General features: G+C 36.4%; 1 protein-coding gene across 8 annotated transcripts in view; it reads right to left on the bottom strand.

Moving 5' to 3' along the window:
* FAM184A (family with sequence similarity 184 member A) overlaps window positions 1-18609 on the bottom strand; it is a 120293-nt gene that overhangs the window by 41206 nt on the left and 60478 nt on the right. For all 8 annotated transcript variants that reach the window (XM_043439550.1, XM_043439551.1, XM_043439548.1 and 5 more), the window contains exons 6-9: window positions 16715-16837; window positions 6572-6733; window positions 4796-4917; window positions 3875-4025 (exon numbers count right to left, since the gene is read on the bottom strand). In XM_043439550.1, coding sequence (XP_043295485.1) covers window positions 3875-4025; window positions 4796-4917; window positions 6572-6733; window positions 16715-16837 — 558 coding nt within the window. The remainder of the gene's footprint in view (window positions 1-3874; window positions 4026-4795; window positions 4918-6571; window positions 6734-16714; window positions 16838-18609) is intronic.

Below are 18609 nucleotides of genomic sequence, written 5' to 3'. Positions count from 1 at the left end.
ATGATATGTATTCAAGGGCTCTGTTTCAGACACTGATTTAGATATTTATACTGAGATGTCTCCATTTAGTCCTCACTTCAATATTAAGCTTTCTAAAATAAAAAAAAAATTCAGCACGTTATTCACAAACCTTTGAGAGAATCTCATAGCTTATTGAGTAAATTTTGACCTCCTAAGACGAGAAGCCGGAGAAGGCAATGGCAACCCACTCCAGTACTCTTGCCTGGAAAATCCCATGGATGGAGGAGCCTGGTGGGCTGCAGTCCATGGGGTCACTAAGAGTCAGACATGACTGAGTGACTTCACTTTCACTTTTCCTTTCATGCATTGGAGAAGGAAATGGCAACCCACTCCCAGGTTCTTGCCTGGAGAATCCCAGGGATGCGGAGCCTGGTGGGCTGCCGTCTGTGGGGTCGCACACGACTGAAGCGACTTAGCAGCAGCAGCAGCAAGATGAGAAGTCAGTTTTTCACAATGATCTCTCTCCCCAACTGTCCTGTTATTTTTCTGTATTCCTTACAGTGTCTGGGAAATTTGAGTATATTTTGTCTGATACATTGAGTATAAATGTCTGATAAATGAATAAAAATATTTGTGTTCCCCCTTTACCTTATTCAAAGGCCACACTAAAGCTGACCTCCTCAATGAAATCTTACCCAATCACACTGGCTATATTACTTTTCTCTAACTCAATACTCCTACCCAGCAGTATGCTGGTAAATCTTTTAACAGCTCTCTGAAAAATGAAGCCCTCACCTGTAGCATTTGCTACATGTAGGATGTAAACACTCTCACCATGGATGACTGCAAGCCATGATGACCCTGATGACTCTGAAGATGGAGTTGAGAAGGTATGGGCGCAATCAGCTTGGTGAGCTGGCGGCACTCTGACACTATTGCTTCCACAGTACTAGCGGTCCAGACCATTTATAAAGCCACTCACTGCAGAGTGATTTTTACTGAGATTTTTGTATACACGTCTTTCCCCTATTAGACTGTTAATATGTGAAGGGTAAAAACTGTGACATATGCATTGCTACAACCAGCTAAATGACCGTGGGGCCTCAGAGTTCAAAATGGAGAGCCAGACCTAAGCTACAGAATTCCATAATTCTATGTCTGAATGATCCATGTGTCTCTCAAATTTCTCAGGTCACTAATCTGAATAGGGGCGCTGGAATACGACATCATACTTCCTTATTATTCCAAAATAAAATCTTCCTTGAAAAAGATGAAATAGAGAAATAAATGATGACAGTTTAGGCTCACAAATAGAAAATATGATCAATGAGAAATCTATATAATCATTTTTCAACTAAAGAAAAATAAGACTGTATTTCTTCTACTTTAAAGGAATTCAAATGTACACACCCATTAGCCTAGGAAGCAAAACTAGTTTTGGACTAAAGTATAATCATTGAATAGAAAAAAAACACAATGAAATAATAAAGGAAGACTAAAAGATATTAAGTTAGGCTCCAACTGGAGCATAGAATGAAAATAAAAGCTTCTGGAAATTTTCATAAAGTAAAAAACATTGAATTAAAGAAAAATAAAATTCTCATGCTTTTCTATGCCCATTTTTCTGATATGTAGGCCATGAGGGTGAGTTTAAACCCATGTGAAAGACAAATCCTTTTACTTCTTCTTTGCTCTAAGTAGAATGAAATACATGTAAGCTAAGGCACAAAAATTAGACTTGTGTTCAGCTTACTCAGAAATGATTAAAATACAGGAAAATACAGATCCTCTGATACCTCTCGTAACAGATGCTTCTGCCTAAGCCCTGTTTCCTGTTCTATTCGCCACTCTGTACTCCCTTAATTTCACAAAGCCCAAGCCAGGTCTGTCTTCCCCAAGTGTGGAGGGGTGCAGGCAGTGCTGGGTGACAGAGTGAAACAGCCGTAGGAGGCAGGGCAGGGGAGCTCTGAGGAGTAGGGATGAGTAGGAGTCAGGAAGCTGGAGGACGGCAGAGCAGGCGTCAGACACAGACTCTAGGAAACCATCCAAAAGAATCAGGAGAACAAGCCCCAAAGGGCCAGGAAGGGTCTTCTGTCCAAAACAAAGTTCCATTGAAAAGACTGCTGGTCCTGCTAGAATGTTTCCCATCTCATATATCTACAAAGGCTGAAACCTCTAATAGAACACTCCCTTCCACTTTAATGTGAAATCCTTAGTTTTCTCTTAACTTTCTTCGGGTAGACAATCCTGAATGTAACAGCTATTTGCCAGCTTATCTACAGCAATGTGTCTGCCCTACATATTTTAGAAGTGGGAAAAAGGAAGATGCTGTAATTTTGGAAATGGTCTGATGGCCTGAAGCAGAACAGAACAGTTTCACCTTTGGAGGCAATTAATTCTTGCTTACCTTGATATTTATGGTTAATCTGCTTTGAAAATGGATTTAAAATTTTTTTCTGTAAAGTTGGCAAAAATTGCAGCCACATGTAACAAATTATGTTATAATACATAGAACTAGAACCAGATGCAAAACATTATATCCCCTTGGGAATGAACAATGTAGAGTGAATGCCAAAAAAAAAAAAAACCGACAAGACAAGGATACCAGAATATCAGAGAGGCATGGAGGAAATCTGAGTAAATGAATAATGAATAAAATAACTTGATAGAAAACAGGTGGGAGAAGCAGTGTGCCCTCTTTACAGTGCCAAATCCAGCTAGAAAATGTCTAGCTCAATAGATCCTGATTGAAAAACAAGGCAGACTTTAAAGGATGTTTTTCATTTTTACTGTAAATTGGATTATGTGGTAAAATTAAACCTTCCAAAGTACAGAACATCACAGAGGAATATTACAACTCTATCCAGTAAAACAAGTCCTATTCTAGATCCCTAAGGAGGGATGTAAACTAAGTATAGAGAAGGTAACTAATAAGGAATGCTAACATGGTGACCAACTTCTAGTGAGAGCTGTTTTCTTATTTTTGTGTGAGTTTCAAAGGTTTCAAATTTATTCACAAAAGCTCATAAATATTCCTGGAGGTATACTCCCTTTCCAGAGTAACAATGTAAGTTACTATGAAATACCAGTCACAAATGGGCAGGCTCAAAGTACTCTGGAAAGATACTGCATGTATGTACTTGTGTAATAAATAATCCTACAAAAAAGCCTATGCTGTTTATTTTGAAATTCATCGTGATCACAAATAGAAAGATAATAGTGGATTTCTGGCACTAAATTGCTGAGCTGCGGCTTGTCGAGTTCTGCACTTGCTTATCAACTGGTGACTCATGCAGTCAGTCCTATTTAATTATTAGCTTTGCAGGAGACTGTTAAGAATTCATAAATTTAGAAGTTGTGTAAATGAGTGAAAATGTGCAAATTCGCTTAATTATAGTTATAGATGCTCTGGAAATAAGCGAGCCTGACATAAGAAGATAGATTTAAAAAAACCACCACCTTTCATTTATGTCATTTTGAAGCATAACATGCAACTTCTTGCTGGTGAGAAAGCAGTAAATTGCTCACTTCTAGTAAATGGTTTTAGGAAATTGGGATAACATTTAATAAATTTTACCCTCCATTGCCCAAATGGTATCTAATGGCTTGGAAAAAGATGTTATACTTTCAAACTAAAACTTTTCCATTTAGAATCTTTAATTTGTTCAGTTCAAATATTAAACCAAACAACTGTAAGTGCTTCTCAATATTTAGGACTGTAGATATAACTTAATTATTAAGCACACTATTTCCTAAGTTTAAGAACACTTCCTTAATTTCATACAATCTAAAAAATTTGTTAGTCCTATAAAAAATAACAAAATACAGTGAATTAACACACAATGTTTTATACTTCTTTAGCTAGCAAATGTCAAGGAAAATGATCTTCCCTAATCCACAGACTATTAATTACCTGGTTTAAGAGATCTTCTACTTTCTTCTGCCATGAATCCCTGGCTGCATTTTTCTCTCGCTCTTTTAACTGCAAAAGTTGAGACATTGCTGACTTTTTATCCTCTTCATGTTGAAGCCTTAACTCTTCACGAAGTTTGGAACACTCTTGTCTAAAACAGAACAAATGTGTTTAATTTCTAAAGAGAATATTTCCTCTCAATAACTATAGTTTTTTCGCGGGTTTTCTAAGCATTTAAGTAATCTGTCTCAAAAGCCGGCTCAGAGGTGCTTATTTTATCAATAAGTTAAGGATCATAAGGTAAACTGGTAACTTATCAAGATCACTGATTAATCAAGTTACTGAAGGTAGAATAAGTTCTAGAACAATAAGTCCTCTGACTTCAGATTAGTTCTCCACTTATGGTCAGGAGAAGGAAATGGCAACCCACTCCAGCATTCTTGCCTAGAGAATCCCATGGACAGAGGAGCCTGGCAGGCTACGGTCCATGGGGTCGCAAAGAGTGGGACATAACTGAGTGAATTCACTTCACTTCACTTATGGTCAAGGAAATGAAATAAAAAGTTGTCTGTATTTAAGTAGAAAAACAGAACTCCAATTTCTCTGCATTTAACCATGGGAAAAATTAATTAAAAATGCTGCTACTATGGACTTCCCTGGTGGTTCAGTGGCTAAGACTCTGTGCTCCTGATACAGAGGGCCTGGGTTCGATCCCTGGTCAGGGAACTGGATCCCACATGCCACATCTAAGAGTTCACATGCTGCAACTAAGACCCAGCAAACCCAAATAAATAGATCTTTTTAAAAAAATGTTGCTACTACATCTTTAACAATGAGACAATGTAAGCCATTTAAATAGAAAACCTTTTTTTTTTTTGCACATATGTACAGTAAGATGACATTAGAGAGTAAAAAATGTACCTAAGGTTTTCAGTCCATTTCATCTCTAAGTCATGGGCCATTTTGTCCACTTGTAGTTTCTCCTCTTCTTTCATGGCAGCCAGGGTTTCTTCATGCTGTCGCCTCTCTTGTTCTAACTTACTCTGAAGAATAAAAGCTATCAATAAAGACTAGTCTTCAAAGTCACTGCTGATTATTTCAAGTAAGGAGAGTGACTGCATTATAGCTTTTAAATTATTACAACACAATAATTGATAGCATTATCTATAACAATTATTTGCAATTTTCTGACAATAAAATCATGGTACCCATTTTATCTTTTAAATGTCTTTGTGCAAGATATATTTTATTAAGGCTCATACACTGACAAATTATTTTAAAAAGCTTAAACTCAGCATTAAATTAATACCTAAACTTTCCATATCACAGGTATCTAATAATTCAATTATCTTCACCTGAACACACACTACATAGGCAAATAAAGTATTAAAATTCATTCCCATTCAAATCAAAAGTACACTATCTATTCAAAGCTTAGGCATTATAATTGTACCTCATTGACCTGATTAAAATAATCATAAGAAATTTAGGCTTCTATTTTTATCATGTAACTTCAAACTAATGGTCCATGGGTTTATGTTACAGTAACAGACTATGAAATATGTGACATCTCTGTAGAGTAGCATAAATCAAGTAGTTTTCTGGACATGACCTGGCTGGACAACACTGGCAACCGTTGATCCCTGCCAGCACCCTACCTGCTCTCAGGGCACAACAGAAAAGGAAGAGATGCTGGTCCACCCTTCTCTTTTCACAGTGACCCCTTTCTGGATTACCCACTTGCTGTGGCATTGTTGAGGAGCAAATCCAGATTAATGGGAAAGCAGGAAGTCAGTGCTGAAATTGTTCACCTGGCTAGTAAGCAGTAAATGGTGAAACCCGAATTTAGCCATCCTAGCCAACTGTTATTTTCCCTAAGTACTCTGCTTAGAGGAATTATTTTTTCCACCAAACACAATGTTGAATGGAATAGAATTACTCAAAGTAAGAAAGCTCTAGCTACTGTCCTCCTAGTTGTATGGTTCATTTCTCTATCTTCCAAGGCAGTCTAAATATTTGCTCTGCTTCATAAGACTTGAGGGGGAAAGACAAACCTTTCCCATTATCTGGAGGTCACGGAGAATCACTTAGTTGCTATACATGAGAGTTCAAATTCTTACCAGTTAAGAGAACTGTGCATACTGTTAATATTATGTGGGTTGAATATTATGGGTTGAATTGTGTTTCCAAAAAGATATGTGGAAGTTCTAGCACCCCAGTTCCTCAGAATGTGATGTTATTTGGAAATAGGGTCAGTGAAGATACAATTAGGGAAGATGGAGTCTGGCTGGAGTCCGCTATGCCCTTCGTCCAATACAACAGGTATCCTTACAAGAAGATTTAAGGACACAGGAAGGATGCCATGAGAATACAAAGAAGACTGAAGCTGTGCGGCCACCAGCCAAGGAACACCTGACTACCAGGAGCTGGAAAAGGCAAGAAAGGATCCTCCCTTAGAGGTTTAAAAGGGAGAATGGCCCTGGTAACAACTTGATTTTGAACTTTGAATCTTCAGAACCATGACAGAATAAATTCATGGTGTTTTAGGTCACCATGTTTATAGTACTTAGCTCTATCAGCCTTAGGAAATGAATATACTATACATAATGTGATGTTTAAAATAAACTTTAAGCAAAGTAACTAAATCATCTTTTTAACCTCACTGATATTTAGATTATAGTAGGATAATGACATTACCTCAACATTTGATAGAGCATCCTTGGTCTCCTTCAGCCTCCCTTTAGTCAGATCAAGCTCATTCTGAAGTCTTTCCTGGGAGTCCTGAAGACTGGCAATGAGTCCTTCGGCAGAGCCAAGACCTTGTTCGCTTTTGCTCACCATTTCCTGGAGGCGGCCAATCTGCAAGTAAATACAGTACTTTTAATACATCCCAGTGTAATCGACTAGCAAACAGTCACGTTTCTTAAAGTCTTTTCTTTAGATGTAATTTTACTGATGGATCTTTCTTGATGAATTTGGAAGAAGCACTCAATCATGACAGTGTTCATCTGTTGTTTTTAGAAAAGACCTCCATATTTGTGATTTCCCTTTGTCATGGCAACCATGTAAATAAATGGATACCTCAAGCTCTTGGAAATTCCTGGTTATATCATATAATCAAAGACCTATAAAAAAGAATTGAAGTAAGATAAAGATTATGCCCAAGATTGAGGGGGAAAATATTTTTTAAAATACAAATATTTTAAAAATTGCTCTTTAAAGCGGAGTCATGTATTTCATTTGAGCCTTGTTCTCCATCTATTTATAAAAGTGATAGATTTTGATCAATATTGATAAGCTGGTAATGCAGCTTAAATTAGGGTATGCTGTGATTTCTGTGTTTCCATAAAAAAACTGTGTCATGGAATTGTTGAGTTAAATTTATACACTTTTGAAATTAGCTAATAGACAATGTGTTAATTAAGCAGATCCATACCCACATGGATCTGTGGGTGATGAGAAAGAAAATCAATAAATGAAGATACTTTAAATTACTTCACAGGAAAACGCTATGACAAAAATATCTCATTTTTATAAAACAGCCAAGCCTATCAAAACTCTACAGAAATGGAAACTGGTAATTTTAAAATACCACCTGAATATTTCTCAGTGTAAATACAGACATTACAAAGAAAACTGGAAATCCTTCAACCCCTCTCTAACCTGAAATTCCCTGTCCCCAACTTCCTGTCTCCTTTCCATGCAGATATATGTACATGCTCAGCAACTGTGGTGATGGGAGCACTTTATCTTGTTAGTATCTTTAAAGGAATGCCAACCTCATAAAATGAGCTGGGCGCTTTCAGTTTTTCTGGGCTTGGAAATATTTTTATAGCTAAGATTTACTTGCTTTTTGAAGATTTAGTAAAAGTCATTCACTAAAATTCTCTGGATCTAGTGCCTCTTTAGTATATGTGGGACTATTTAGTTTCTTTCATGGCTATATAATTGGTTTGGCCAGGCTGTTTAACTTCTTTGAGTCATTTTAGAAATTTAAGACATCAGTTCTCCCTACATTTTAAAATTTACTAGTGTATTTGTACATAATATTCATATATAGTGCTTTAAATTTTTTCTGTCACTGTATTTATGTTACACTTCCCTAACCTATATAGTTTGTTTCTTCTCTACTTTTTGTGTTGATCTGGCTTGCCATGAAAGTGTTTTACAGCAGTGAATGAATGAATGTAAGAAAAGTGACTATTAACAGAGTTAAAGAGTACTGAATTTAGCAAAAAATATAGTTTCAAGTTCTGGGTCTGTCAATACAAAATAGCAGTAAAAATACCTACCTTACAGATTTATTATTGTAATTGAATTCTAGGATACGTGGAAAAAGATTTTTTAACTAGAAAGCAACATACAAATATTAGGTACCAATCAATAAGGAAGGATAAAGCTATCAATGTGGAGAATAATTTTCTTCCACAATCCAGAAAGTTTTCAGATAAATAAGGGTTATATACACAGAAGGAATACATAAAGAAAAACTTGTAAATAACAGTATTCATGTAATTACACAAGGAACTAAAGAGTGTTCAAGAAATAAGACTCTAAAGACAATGAATATGTTTAAATAGAAAAAAAACTTTAAACTTCTGTACAACTAAATAAGCAAACTTTCAAAGAACATTACTGATTAAAGTTTGTTTTCCAAATATAATAAAACTGGATATGTATGGAACACGTCTGTTGCCCTTCATTATCAGAACCTCCTTTTGTCACTGGGGGAATCTATCCTCCCTATGGGTCCATGAGGTCTCAGCAGAGCTTCAACGCAACTCCAGGACTGAAACGTTCACTAAAGCATAAACAAATAAGGTCATCTCATTCTGTTGACCATGGGGGCTGGTCAGGAGCAGGCACATGATTAAAGAGATCTCAGGGCTTTTAAAGGAGCTCCTAAAAAAGGCCATTTCCAGTTGCACATATACCTAAGGGGATGCGTGACTGAAGAACCAGCGCACAAACAGAGCAAACCCAACTCAACAGAACAAGAGAAACTGAGCTCCAGTGTTGACAGCGTCTGCTCTGAATCTGGTCGTGACTGATGCTAACATTCTCCTGGGACTTTCTAGTCACATGACTCAAGAAATTGCCTTAGGCCAGTTTGAGCTGGGATTTCTGTCATGTGCAACAGAGATCAATACTCAGATTCTTCTTGTCAACATGCACACTGAAGGAATTACAGTATGTAGAAGCCTCCTCCCTGGGATATCTACCCACACTTACTCTTCTCTCTAATCCATTCTTCATGACACTCCAGAGTCAACTTATTATAATTACAAACATGAACACGAGTGTCAGCTCCTCCCCCACGCAACCACCCACATATTTGAACCCAGCATCTTCCAAATGCTTTCTGTTTCCTTCAGCATAACTTCTAAAATCTTTCAAGGGGCTTACAAGGCACCGTGGCGTAGCTCCTGCCTAACTCCCTGGTCTTGGTTTGGCAACCTCCTCCATGGCTTTCATATTCACTGGGAAGGAGAGAGGCACTGTGGTTAAGAATTGAGTTCTGAAATTTCACTGCTAGGATTGGAATTCTGGCTTTACCCAATTACTATGTGACTTGGGCAAGTCACATAACTTTTTGTGATTTGGTAACTAGTGTTTACTGCATGGAATTATGTTGAGACTTAACAGTATAAAGGAGAGAATATACTGAAAAAATGCCTGGGTCATAGTAAGAACTAAATAAATATTAGTACACATTAGTTACTTTTGTACTTCATCTATACTGGCATCCCTCCAGTTCCTAGAAACTTCTCATGACTCAGGGCCTTTGCAGGAGCTTTCCTCAGTTTATTCTTGTAGCAAACTCCTGTTAATCACTTATCACCATTCTGTAATTTTTGCTGAACTTCTACTGTAAATTTTGTCAATAATCTTTAAGCATTTTCTTAGCTTCAATACACTGGAATGTATATCCTCCTCTTTAAGGCTTTTACACATGCCGCTAAATTCCTTTCCAAGAAAATCATGATTTTATATTCCCATCAGCAGCTTTTGGTGCTTATTTCTTTACACTTCCTTATCAGTGCTGCATGGTCTCGTGTTTTTCTTAATCATTTTAATTTTATGATAATGAAATGACATCTTACTGATTTCATTTCCAGTTTTCAAATTAGAGTGATATTAAAATTGTTTTCCATGTATTTAGCCCATTAAAAAAAAAACTAAAGTGCATTTTTTCTTACTGCTTTGTAAACACTTTTCTGGTGTTTAAAGACTTAAATCTTGTTACTCATACAGTCTGCCAATCATGTATCCCACCCTCCCAGTTTCTCCTCTCTCATAGTTTTGTTGGTGGCTCCACAGTAAAGAATCCACCTGCAATGCAGGAGACGCAAGTTCAATCCTTGGGTTGGGAAGATCCCGTGGAGAAGGAAACAGCAACCCACTCCAATATTCTTGCCTGGGAAATCCCATGGACAGAGGAGCCTGGTGGGCTACAGTCCATAGCATCGCAAAGAGTCGGACACGATTGAGCATGCACGCACAATTTGATATACAGAAGTTTTAGTTTTAACTGTACAAATATTTTGTTTTTAATTCATGACATGGCCATAACATTTCAAAAGGCCTTCTCTGTCCTTTTATTTTTGTCCCTGGTATTTTCATATTTTATTTATATTCATGATTTAATATTACATTTCAATGCTTAGCCCATCTGCGACTATTTTGGTACCAGGTTGCAGAAGGAATCTAACTTTATTTTCCTCTTCTCTTCCATTGACATGTAGTCTTAAAAAAGTACTGTCATCCACTATGATTCAGTTTAAACCTATTAACTCTAGCTTCTATCCTACTGTTCTACTGACATTATAGAAAAGTCCTCAGAGCACTCTTGATTGAATGACCTTTTCAGGCCTCACAGTCTGACTCTAATCACTGGGTGACATTGTGAGGCACTTCCAACCCTCTTTAAGTATTTGCTTCCGTAGTTTTCTAATATCCATTCATCCTTATTTTCGTGCTTTGATTTCTCCTTTTCAGTTTTGTTCCCTGGCTCTGTTAATTCAATATTGATACTGCTTTTGTTACCAGCAACCTTCTCATCAGCGATCCTCGGAAGACCTCTTCTTAAATGGCTTCAAGAACTGCCTCATTTTTAGCTCCAAATGCACACCCTAAACTAAGTTCCAGCAGAGATGTCTTACAATCACCTCAAAGTCAGTATATATCTAAACAACTCAATGTCTTGCCATTCAATGTGTTTTTTACCCCTGTAATTCCCATCTTGCAATAGTGGCATCATTAGCTGTCCCAAATACCTAGGCTAGACACCTGAGTCACTTTCTCCCACTCACTACACCAAACCCTACACATTTTATTTTAAAACTTTTAATTTTTTAAAATTTTATTGACATACAGTGGATTTCCAACAATATATTAGCTTCAGGTATACAAAATAGTGATTCAATAGTTTTATAGGTTGCACTCTAAAGTTACTACAAAAATAATGGCTATATTCCTCCATGCTATACAATATATCCTTGTAGCTTATTTACGTTATACATAGTAGATTGTACCTCCTAATCTCATACCTCTGTCTTGCCCCTGCCACCCTTTCTCCCTACTGGTAACCACTAGTTTGTTCTCTATATCTGTGAGTTTGCTTCTGATTTCTTTTATACATTTGTTCGTTTTCTTCTTTTAGATTTCACATGTAAGTGATAACTAAGAATATTTGTCTTTTTTCTATCTGATTTATTTCACTAAGCACAATTCTTTGTGTCCATCCACATTGCTGCTCATGACAACATTTCATTCTTTTTTATTGCTAAGTAATAACTGAACTTAATACACACACACATCTTCTTTACCCATTCATCTGTTGATGGACACTTAGGCTATTATAAACAATGCTGCTATGAGCACTGGAGTGCATGTATCTTTCTGAATTAATGCTTTTTATTTTCTTTGGATATTTACCCAAGAGTGGAACTGCTGAATCATGGTAGTTTTATTTTTACTTTTTTAATGAACCTCCATACTGTTCTCTACACTGACTGCACCAATTTCCATTTCCACCAACAGTGTACAAGGATTCCCTTTTCTCTACATCCTGGCCAACATTTGTTATTTATAGACTTTTTGATAGTAACCGTTCTGCCAGGTAAGAAGTGGTATCTTGCTGTTTTTGATTAGCATTCTCTAATAATTAGCGATGTTGAGCATCATTTCATGTGCCTGTTAGACCTTTTTCCAAAGAATACATGTGGATGGCCACCTAGGTTTTCTGCTCGTTTTGGCTTTGTTTTTACCTATTTACTTACATTTTTTCTATATATACTCCAGTATATTTTATTGTATGTTGTGTGTGTGCTCACTCAGTTCAGTCATGTCCGACTCTGCGACCCCAAGGACTGTAGCTCACCAGTCTCCTCTGTCCATGGGATTCTCCAGGCAAAAATACTGGAGTGGGTTGCAATCCCCTCTTCCAGGGCATCTTTCTGACCCAAGGATTGAACCATGTCTCCCACCATCTCCTGCACTGCAGGTGGATTCTTCACCACTGAGCCACTGAGAAGCCCATTCTGCTCATTTTTTGACTGGACTGTTTTTCTATACTGAGTTGTAAAAGCTGATTATATATTTTGGATATTAACCCCTTATCTGTCATATCATTTGCAAATATTTTCTCTCATTCAGTAAATTGCTTTTTCTTTTTGTCAACGGTTTTCTTTGCTGTGCAAAAGCTTTTAAGTTTAATTAGGTCCCATTTGTTTAAATTTGCTTTTATTTCTTTTACCTTAGGAGACAGATTCAAAAAACATGGCTACTAATTATGTCAAGTATTTACTGATCTACTACCATTTGTCAGGCAGCATAACAACTGCGATAGACCACTGTACAACAAACAAATCCAACTGATTTTCATTTTAACAAAATATTGAAAAAATATATATAGACTTCAAAAGTTATTTTCAGAAGAAAATCAACAGCTTAAATATTTTTTTTAGTGTATTTGATTTGCCTGAACCACATCTTAGTTGTAGCCTGCAGGATCTTTAGTTGAGACAAACAGGATATCTTAGTTGTGGCAATGTGGGATTGAACCCGGGTCCCCTGCATTGGGAGTGAGGGGTCTTAGTCACTGGACTACCAGGAAAGTCCCGAAAATCAACAACTTAAATATTATAAGAGCATTTTAAAAGACCATAATGGTCAGACTGATTGATGATTCAGCTTACAATTTTGCCTTTGGGGGTGATCCCAAAGTACCATTTCATAGGATTACAAGGTTATCTTCCACCTGAGATTTTAAATTCACTAGCTTCCCTTAATATTCTATTATGATTCTGGAATTCATGAATTTATCATCTAAATACATAGTTGAACTATTTATGTTTTTAGGCTATTTCACTTGTAAGGGTATCAAGACCTATCAACTTACGAAAATAGGACATTCTCCAATTTTTTCTAAAACAATCACTTTCAGTCTTTACAAACTACCCCCCTAACTCTTTCTTCCTGTCCTTCCATAAATGTTCCTCTTTTCCATCCAATAAAATAAGTGGGATAAAATCTTCATTTAAAAGGCAAAATTTTCTGACTTGGTATTTTTTAAAATGCAACTATAGGTGATTGGCAAGAAGCACATGTAAACATTAGGATACAGAAAAACAAAATCAGTAGATGAAAAAATATGTATCAGTCAGCTTATACAATATCAAATAACAAAGGCTAAGCCAAAAAGAATGATTCTTTAAGTAGCTAAAGCAATTTTATATTTGTATGCATATAACAAAAGTCTCTAAATATACAGAGAAGAAAATGATAGAATTTAAGAAGAAATGAGCAAATCCATCATCATAGTATCAGTTTTTAGAAGTTGATAAATAAGAAGATAAACCAAAAAGTATACAAAATATTTGAAGAAAACAGCTTAAAATTCTGCTTTAATGAACGGAAATATAGACTACATTGCATTAAATAAATGTATGCACTCAGAATATTAAACTTCTCTCATATGCGAGATTACTATGCTTACCTTAAAAAGTTTCAAAAATTATTTTCATATGAACCACAATGTCATTAAGGTTAAAGGCATTTTGATCTCACATAGCTCTTCCAGAGAACAGAAAGGGCACAAGTCCTACTTCATTCTATAAGGCTAGTATAACTTTGACTCCAAAACCAGAAAGGAAAAGCACAAAGCAATCTTACTCAAGTCTAGGCTTAAAAATCTAAGAATATAAAGAAATACTATGTTTTAAAAAACAGAACAGGAAATTAACATGTAATACAGTTTTATTAACTAAAGTACAGATTTTGTTTAAATTTCACAAAATTTTATGCATCCATTATTTTTCATAACTTAAGATTTTGCATTGTATTTAGTTGCATTGAGCAGCTTCAGCTACATGCAATGAATCCTGATAAATTTTCTTTTCATTGTTATTCTGTTACAAATATTTTCCTTGCTATGACTTCTTAGACATACCCATCACTTAAAAGTGGACATTTAATTTCCAAATACATGGGCTTTTTAAAGTATCTTCAATATTAACTTCTCATTTTGATATTAATTTCCCATTTAAGTACTTTCTTCTCTGCAATCACTTTCTGTGTTTTTTGAGTCTTTTAACTTTATTGATACTTTCAATGGCTAAGTCAAAGACCTCTCTTGATAAATGTCACATTACATTTGAAAATATGTGGGTTATTTTCAGGTATCTTTTGATACTGATTTCTAACCTAAGTCCACAGTGATAAAAGAACACACTTTGTATGATTTCAATAGACTATGAAATATTTGTACCTTGTTTAATGTCCCTGGATATGCTTCAGTGTCTCCTGGTTTACAGTCTATGGGAACTTGAACAGAATTTGTATCCTGCTGTTGTATGAAATTATATAAATCTTAATTATGTTGAATTGTTCCTAGTGCTTTTCAGGTCTACTATATCCTTCTACTGTTCTGTCTATTCATCCTATTATTTTTGAGAGTTTGATATTGAAACTCCAACTAAAAATATTAAATTTATCTACTTAAAATTAACTGTAATGTACAGTGAAGTAGTGAAAGTCACTCAGTCGTGTCAGACTCTTTGCGACCCAATGGACTATACAGTCCATGGAATTCTCCAGGCCAGAATACTGGGGTGGTAGTCTATCCCTTCTCCAGGGGATCTTCCCCACCCAGGGATCGAACCCGAGTCTCCTGCATTGCAGGCAGATTCTTTACCGACTGAGCTATCAGGGAAGCAAAAATCTTAATTTATCTATTTAAAAATAACTGTAATGTATAGTGGAACTATAAAGAAAAAAAATGCATAAGCTGGCATGGATAACTAGGACTTCTTCTAGAACTTCAAGGTTGATTTAAAATTATAAAATTGATTAATGTAAGCTGCAGTCCATTGGGTCACAAAGAGTTGAACACAACAACTGAACAACAACAAAGGTAGCACTTAAGTTAGACAGAAAGGAGTTAGATCCCAATAGATGCAGAAAAATCAACATTGACTTGTGAGGTTTTTTTAAATTAGGAAATGAGAATTACAAGAGAGATTTCTAAACCTGATAAAGAGCATTTACAAAATAAAACTTCAAAGAAGCATCATAATTAACTTTGAAATATTGACATCCTTCATTTTAAGAGCTAGAAATAAAACAAGAATGCTTATTATCTCTGGAGATCTTAGCCAGCAAAGTAAGGCAGGAAAGAAAATGCCCCAGGGTGAAGGGAAGGTAGATGCATACGAGGGATGAGTCAGGCATATTCTTGGGGAGCCGTTCTAAAATGGCACTACAATATTACCAGGGTGCTAAAACATAATTGAGAATGTATCCAGAAGGAAAATCAATTATGTATTTATCAGAACTCTTCTCAGTGAAGTAACAGTAAGTAGGTTGGAGGAATACTTAAGCCATTTGGAATAAGGAGGAGAACTCCAGGGCACTTGCATGAGAAACACAGATGGTCACTAAACCACCTTTTAGTGAGAGAAACCACAAGGATCACAGACCCTGAGAGAGGCGTGCAATGGGTGATCTTGAACAATCACAGACAGACTGAGCTAAAATCAGTAACAATCTAATTCTCCACTGTACCCTAAAGCCATGCGTGGTACCTCTCTCTGAATAAATGTTTAAAGATAATTAAAATAATACCAATTGCAAATCATTGACCTGCCTGCAGCACTCGTGTTTTGGTGTGGTTTCTGTGAGCAGAAGAGTGATGACAAAGTAGGACATAAAGGCTGTTTGGAAAGATGAGGCTAGTGAGGTAGGAACAGCTGTCAAGACGAGATGCGTCAAGAACAGAGCTTGCTTTAGGAACACCAGTCTAGGAGCCCCATGAAGGATGAGCTGGAAGCGAAAGAAAAGAGGACTGTTCCAGCTGGGCTGCTGGAGGACACCGGTGAATGAGGACCAAAGAGAAAAAGTGCTGGAACAAACAATATTATAGCCTTTCAACGGTCTTGACATTTATTTTATTCACAACTTTTTTGATTGATAACACTTTATTATAGCCTATTCCTAATCTTTTCATTTCCAGGCTAAACAATACTATTTTCATATAGAATTTAAAAGTTTAAAGATTTGGCATAGAGAATATGAAGTCAATGTTTTGCAAAAGAGTAGAAAATACCTCTCGTTTTCTTTCCTATAAGGGGATACTGTCCTCTGTTTTGCCTTCCCCTACAAAAGCACCTCGCTCCAAATTTAGTTGTTTTTTGTAGTAAATTTTTACCTTGTGAGATATAATCAATGTATTATGAAAAATTCAACATTAAAGAAAGTTTTTTATTATTTTTACTCTACATATGTTACCTTCCACTCAGGCTCATCTACTTAGACGACATTAGCGAATACAGTACTTGCCTCTTGATTGGCCGAATCCAGTTTGTCTTCCAATTCTTCCTTCAGGTTTTCTAGCTCCTGTTGAAGCTGATCTTTATCCTCTTCCAGGTTCAGTTTTTCCTTTTTATGTTGTTCCTCCAATTCCTTCCAAAAAGAAATTTTAAAAAATTAACAAAACTGCAAGTATCGTATACATCGAAGACTCCAAGATTATTCTGTTTTAAATTTTGATGCTTTGCTCTTCAAATTAGCATTATACTTAAATATTAATAGCAGAGTTAACAATGAATCTAATTAATTCTAGGGGCTTTGAGTCTATCATTCTAAATCACTTATGATGTAGCAATTAGTCATTTTTTTAAAATGGTAAGAATATCTGCCTAATCTAGATCAAGCTGAAGTCCAAAAAAAAACAGAAATGTGTGCTATAAAAGATAATCTTGTGAGATGAGAACAATTCTAACTCTTGAGTTCATAATTATTTTATACTGACATAAAAATACAAAAACTAGTAACCCTTCTGGAACTCAGTGGTCTAGCATTGGAATTTAGTCAAGGATTAACAGGTAGAAAATTAAAGTATCTAAAGAGCAATACTACTAACATTGATACTGAAGAAGACCAACTATTTGGCAGGCATACTACTCACTACTTGGCATATAAAAGGAATAAGACATAGTGCCTGCCCTTAATAAGCTCATTAAAGAATATATGATTAAAATGAGTTGTAAATGGGGTTGAATGGGGAGCTAATAAGTTGTGGCTTGGTGTGAAACTTCTACAGAGAAAGTTTCCTAAGCATAGTTTGAAGGAGTGGACCAGTAAGAAAATGTGGTGAAGAGGGAGATAACAACAGTCTAGGCAGAAGAAAACGCATGTGCAACAACCATGGAGGGAGCAAAGAACGAGAACAAATCATATTAGAAGTACTTCTACAGTGTAAGGTGAGAAGACTAATATTAATAAACAGCATTCTGCACTGGGAGTCCCCAAGACAAACCCCAGGCTGATGATTTAAGGGGATGTCTCTCAGGACTCACAGCTGTACTCACAGCTATGATGTATTATAGCAAAAGGATACAAGGACAATCAGCAAAGAAAAAAGGCACCGGTGGCAAAGTCTGCAGAAAACCAGACTCAAGCTTCTGAGTCCTCTCACACAGAACTCTCCAGCAAGCTGGGACAGCGCATGTGAAATGCTGTTTACTAGGAAAGCTCATCAGGGACCCAGAGCCGGGTTTCTTAGTGGGGGCTGGCCACATAGTACCCCCTTGATTAGTATGTTCCACAATTTCAGACGCCAAGAATGAGAGCACATGTTCAGCATAAACCATATTGTCTGGTTAACCAGTTTAGGCACAGTGAGCCGCTCTCATCAGGAAATGGCGAGAATCCTCATGAAAATCAACTTCCAAACACCAGGCAAGGGCCAATTTTGTACCACGTTTTCTAAGAATGGCACTTTCAAGGCTATTGCGTTCTCTCTTTTCCGTGTGGATTTTCTGTATATTCATACCCTTTCTGGTAACTAGGTCACGAGGGATGGTGAAGTCACTTTTAGCTAAGTGTTCTTTAAAAGATAAAAGGACGCTGGAGAAAGATTATTTGGAAGGAGGACGGTTTTAGCTTAGACTCAGATATAAACTAGCTGGGCAAGAACTAGAAAGCTTTTAGGAAACTGTAAAGTGCTATTATATAAAACATGTAACAACTATCATTAATACATGCTGACACGAGGTGGTGGCTAAATGCCTTAGGGTTTGATATCTGAGACCTGAATTCAGGCCTGACTGACTCGTCTTAGCTACATGTGCTTAAAGCAAGTATTAACCCCTCTGGGTCTCCACCCCTCTTCAGTAAGATGGGTACAGAAATCAAACCAATAGCAGCATTGCAAGAACTAAATGAAAAAACAA

The sequence above is a fragment of the Cervus canadensis genome, chromosome 20 (genome assembly GCF_019320065.1).
Source record: "Cervus canadensis isolate Bull #8, Minnesota chromosome 20, ASM1932006v1, whole genome shotgun sequence".
In the NCBI taxonomy this organism is placed as follows: Eukaryota; Metazoa; Chordata; class Mammalia; order Artiodactyla; family Cervidae; genus Cervus; species Cervus canadensis.
The sequence above is the reverse complement of the archived record's forward strand: the minus strand, read 5'-3'. Positions and strand labels throughout refer to the sequence as shown.